Genomic DNA, 5,528 nt, shown 5'->3' with positions numbered 1-5,528 from the left:
TTTAACTTCAACGCCATCATTAATGCTGAAACAGTAACAGTTGCATTTATTTGTTAATCTTATTATTATTATTATTATTATTATATAAAAATGTCTATACCTTTTGCGTAATCGTGTTTGTCAAGTGTTTCTCTCACAGTATCCGGTGTAATTCCAAGCTCCAATTGAAATGGATCAAACATTAATCCAATATCCAAAGAATATATTAACAATCCTGCCGTTGTTGCTGCTGCCCATGCTTGTCCTATTTTACAACATATTTAAATATATTTACTTCAAACAAAATAATTTTAAAAAATTATTCATTTCTACCTGTGGGAGAGAATTGTAAACAAAGTACTCTCACTTCCAGTTTGACTCTCCTGCTTGCCATATCTCCACTTCTAACACCTGGCAAACGTAACGATACGTTTCCACCTTCGCGATGCTCAATTAAAGCTTTGTTTCCAAATTCAGACATGTACTTCCTGTTTATAACATCCTGCCAAAATAGGAATTAAGAATAGATTTTTGTTTTGCAACTGCTTCTGTATTTATATTTAATATATAATAAAAGAAAAAAATTTTAAACATTTTATACGATATGTATTATTACTTACATCCACACCATCCAGAGATCTATTCTGAGTGATTTCATACTTTTTTAACAATATCGATTCTTTAACATTATAAATGCACACATTTTTGGAACGTCCACCAGCTAGTATACACGTGCCGTCAGCCGAATAACATAATGTAGTAAAAGCTCTAAAAAATAGGATTTAATAATGCATCGTTAAAACAAATAAGATTTACTAGATAGTGTTTCTCGCACTACTCACTTGGATTGTAAATTCTTTTTCGCCGTGATGAGATCTGTTTTAGATCTACCAGCACCTAAATCGGTTCTGCCCTCAATAAAGCCTGTCTGTCTTGCCGTTTTACATTCAAAAAATATTATCTGTCCATCCAACGTAGCAACAGCAACTTCTTCTCCATTTGGTTTGTAAGTTACGCATAAAGCATCAGCGGTTAATCGTACAGTCTCGTGTGCAGAGCCATTTTCAATAGCATTCCATATTTTCAATGTTTTATCCCAAGATGCAGATACTAATTCTGTACTGGCGGGATTGGGATTAAATGCCAAGCTTGCAATAGGTCCCTCATGACCACTCAATATCTGAAATCGGATATTTTAAGCATATTATTTTGGTTGCATACTTATAGATATATGTCTATTATATAATTTAAACTACACAATTGTAAAAATTGGAACAATACAAATCAATGTCAGATGAGTAAAGTTATACACACTTCTAAAAGAGTCCCGAGTTTCATACTCCATAGATACACATCAAAGAAATCTTGACCACCCGCAGCGATAAACTCGTCGCTTGCATCGATCGCTAAGCAAGAAAATTGTACAGGACGTGGCGAGGTAAGAGTACGAAAATTTCTGTATCTCGCTAAATCGTATGCTCGCACCGTTCCATCCAACGAAGCGGACGCAACGAATTTACGATTGTGACTAAAGAGAACATTGGATATCGATGAGGTATGCTCGTGAAACGTAAGCGTACAAAATCCGGTTAATGTATTCCATAGTTTAACTTTTCCGTCGTCGCCACCTGTTATAATATATTGACCATCAGGACTATATGCCAGACAGTTCATATTAGTTCTATGCCCTTGCTGTTTCATGGCATATGTTTCACTTTGCCATTCCCAAACTAGGAGCTGCCCAGCATGAGAGCATCCTATAGCTATCCAATCTCCAGTAGAATTCAATGCAATCGATGAAATACGCTGTCGAGAAATACTGTAAAGTCATATAGTAATTTAGTTAATCTCTAATATCACATATAATTAATATAATATTAAAAGCTAAAAAATATTAAATCATATTATTTTATAATTAAAATATTATTGTACCTTAATGAATGGATCAAATTAGCGTGCGGCATTTCATATAAGAAAAATGAACCATTACTAAATCCAATAACTAATATATGAGTATCTTGGTGATAAGCAGCTGTAGTAAGTTTTGCATCTTTACTTTGCTTATGAACTTCGTCTGCCAAATAGAAAGTAGCTTGCTTTTTATAGCCCAACATTTTGATTTTTTTGTCTTTCTCTTTTATAGAAACTTCTTCTATATCATTTTGTGGCAAATCGTCTAGTAAAATGTGCACATATTTTTACAAATTACTATTATACATGTAATACGCTATTATATATACAATACAGTAAAAACTATTATTTTTAATCAACTACATTCTAGTCAGTTTTACAATTATTTATAAACAATATTAAATTCAGGAATTTCATAGAATAAAATTTAATAAAAAAATTATAAAGAAATTTTCTCACTCGAGTCTAATAATTTCTTTTCAGCATAGGCCTTTTGCTTTTCAGTTTTCTCTATAATTTTGCCTATATCTATGTCATCCTCGCTATCACTATCTTTAGGCTTTTCTTTTTTTGAAGGCGGTTCCCATTCAACCAAATCGTCTGGTTCAAGTGTACATTCCCAGACACACACTCGACCATTTCTGTAAAAGAAATTTTCCGAAAATAAATAAGCGAATTCAAGTTGTGTAGGATATTATTGTGTGTACAAAATTTCTTGTTAGCAAAAATAATTATACAATAAATTTAAACTAATACAATGTAAATATTAAATTATGTCACTTACTTGCTAATAGTGTACATATCATATTGTTTTGCTTCAAAGAAACATGCCACAATTACATCAGAATGACCACCTAATGTAATCCATCTAAAGTTTGCCCATTTTTGTAAACTGTATATCTTTACAGTAGTATCCTTTGAACCAACCGCTAATAGTTTTGAGTCAAAAGACCAATTAACGCACGTTGTCTCAGCAGTAGCTCCATGAAACGCATGTTCCATAATAAATGGATTGTAATCCCCTGTTTGTAAACCAGGTGCATTGAAAATGAATACTAAAATACAAAAGCAATATATATATTATTTTACATATATGTTATATTTTAATACATTTTTATAAGTTTAAAATAGCAAATACTTACCACCGCCTCCTTTACAAACTGCAAAATGTTTTCCATCTGGAGAAAACTTTACACGCTTAGGACGTCCTTTAAATCTGTATTTATGTAAAATTACTTTGCTTATTAAACTAATAATATGAGCTTCGCCATCTGTAAGTATATTATAAAACTGTAATTTCTCCTATAAATACTCCTTCATAAATAGTATTAAATAATTTTTAGTAATGTGTACAAAAAGAAGTCTTCTTACCTGTGTTAATCGCTACTAATATATTTCCATTTGGTGATACATCAATTGTAGTATAATTAAATCTGCTCTCAACAGGAAGTGTCATAGATTTATTACTAAAAAGAATCATTTTATACAATATTTTGTAATAATTATTATCATATAAAATTTATAAGTTTTTTTAAAGTTGCATGATTTACAGTAAAATTAATATTTTTATAATTACATACTTTTTTAAATCAAAAATTGTAATTCGGTTGCCCACAGGGCTAATAACTGACGATCCATCTGGAGTAAAGTGTAAATCCCCTTTACGATAAACTGTGCCAAGTAAATTACTGAACTGTAACAAAAATGGAAAGCATATTTCACTATAATTTATAAACATATACTTCATATATACATATACACATTAACATGAAGCTTTTATACATGTTTAAAAATTACCATATATTATATTATTTGTCTTTATAATTATCAGTAAGTAGACTAATAAAAGATATTATAACTAAATATACAATTAAAAATCTTATTAATCGCAAATAAAAGAGAACATAAATATCAAAACATTATAGGTTAAAAATATTGTGTGTATGTAATAATTTTAAGTAATAAAGAACACAATTTACAAAAAATAGAACTCATAAATTGCAGTTTTTCTAAAACAATAAATATCTTACTTTATATGAAAACTTCATCTTTCCTTTACTAATATTAAAAAAATATCTGTTCAATCCACGTGCAAATACATCACATTGATCATATAAGGCTACATTTTCATGTTGACGCTCGACGCTTGATTCGAGCATCAAAACAGATCACGTGATCAAAATTGACGAATACCAAGCATCAATTTTGATCACGTGATCTGTTTTGACGCTGAAAATAAGCGTCGAGCGTCGGCATGAAAAAGTAGCCTAAAAATATACGAGTGATGTAAACATACCAAATTGATCATACAGTTTACAAATTACATCATACAGTTTCAAAATTATCCTAGTGAGGACGCCACAAGCGCGACTTTCGTTGCAATTTACTGCATTACCGTCGTTCAATTAGATAGTGAAATAAACGTATTTTATAAGAAATTATTATCTATTATTATCTATTTTATAAGTTTATTTTTCTAAAAAATTAATAATTAAGAGGAAATAATTGAAAAAAGTTACATCAACTTATCAATATAATACAATAGCAATACAAATTACAATAGCAATAAAAATTAACTGCATTCAACAGAGAAAGAAGCTTTACAATCGTAAAATTCGTCAATATGATAGGTTTTTATATATTTAGATCTATAAAGAACTAAAAGCAAGAACCAATTGTATTAAAGAATTTTACAACAGTCCCAGTAAACGAAAATGGATTAAAATGGTTTGTTTGTTTTTTCTATCCGAATACGTATTTTAAATAGCGAATACTTTTCTTGGATTTAATTGGATTTAATTGGGTGCAATTGGATTGAAAAACTGCATTTGCTATTCAAAATTTTGAATTAAACAGTATTCACAATGTACAAAAAAAGTTAATATTATTTTTAGATTGAAAAACATAGAGATAGCTCTATGCAATTCTTATAAATGAATAAAAATGCATTCAGGATTGAAAAAGATTTATTTTGACATTCATGAATCCGTATTTCTGAAAATCTGAATCCATTTTAATCCATTCTCGTTTGCTGTGTTTAAAACGTTTTTTTATGTAAGTTTACAACTTACTCGCGTGTTACTTTTGACCCCATGCAGTCCACTCTTCTACAATAACAATGTCAAAAAATTTATCAACTTTCGGTAAACTATGAAAAAATGTATAGTTCTAAAGTTGATAAAATATCATATCTAATCGGATAACAGAAGACATTAATTAAAATTATGAAAGAACTACGATTCCAAGAATTCTTATTCAAGTCTTTAGACTTGGAAACTTTAAACTTCAAAAACATACAAAGTATTAGAGAATCATTTATATATAATTATATATAATTATATATAATTAGATAAAAAATAATTCTATATAAATTTCCTAAAATGTTTATAATTTTAAGTCTAAAAGTTAAAACATGCACAAATTCTCAAAAATTAGTAACATACAAAGTAACGTAATTAGATAATAAGAATTAAATGAATTACATTACATAATACACAAAAAAATTTTTTACATAGATATTACTACATTTCAATTAAAGTTGAAAGTCTCTTCAGTAAAATAGCGTAATTAGGCCAGGGCCATAATACAATTTGAGTGAGAGTTCCATAACAGCAATGACCAACATATGCTACCCTGTA

At 29.2% G+C, this 5,528-nt stretch overlaps 1 protein-coding gene across 1 annotated transcript in view; it reads right to left on the bottom strand.

Annotated features, from left to right (window-relative positions):
• Positions 1-4,063, bottom strand: part of LOC108750429 (periodic tryptophan protein 2 homolog) — a 4,676-nt gene extending 613 nt beyond the window's left edge. Inside the window, exons 1-13 of the mRNA XM_018489855.1 lie at positions 3,921-4,063; positions 3,471-3,583; positions 3,262-3,356; positions 3,033-3,161; positions 2,675-2,945; positions 2,350-2,531; positions 1,912-2,155; positions 1,294-1,798; positions 822-1,159; positions 600-747; positions 313-481; positions 101-244; positions 1-25 (exon numbers count right to left, since the gene is read on the bottom strand). Coding sequence (XP_018345357.1) covers positions 1-25; positions 101-244; positions 313-481; positions 600-747; positions 822-1,159; positions 1,294-1,798; positions 1,912-2,155; positions 2,350-2,531; positions 2,675-2,945; positions 3,033-3,161; positions 3,262-3,356; positions 3,471-3,583; positions 3,921-4,049 — 2,492 coding nt within the window. The 5' untranslated portion in view covers positions 4,050-4,063. The remainder of the gene's footprint in view (positions 26-100; positions 245-312; positions 482-599; positions 748-821; positions 1,160-1,293; positions 1,799-1,911; positions 2,156-2,349; positions 2,532-2,674; positions 2,946-3,032; positions 3,162-3,261; positions 3,357-3,470; positions 3,584-3,920) is intronic.
• Between the last annotated feature and the right edge of the window lie 1,465 nt (positions 4,064-5,528).

This window comes from Trachymyrmex septentrionalis, unplaced genomic scaffold (assembly GCF_001594115.1).
Source record: "Trachymyrmex septentrionalis isolate Tsep2-gDNA-1 unplaced genomic scaffold, Tsep1.0 scaffold37, whole genome shotgun sequence".
NCBI lineage: Eukaryota > Metazoa > Arthropoda > Insecta > Hymenoptera > Formicidae > Trachymyrmex > Trachymyrmex septentrionalis.
The sequence above is the reverse complement of the archived record's forward strand: the minus strand, read 5'-3'. Positions and strand labels throughout refer to the sequence as shown.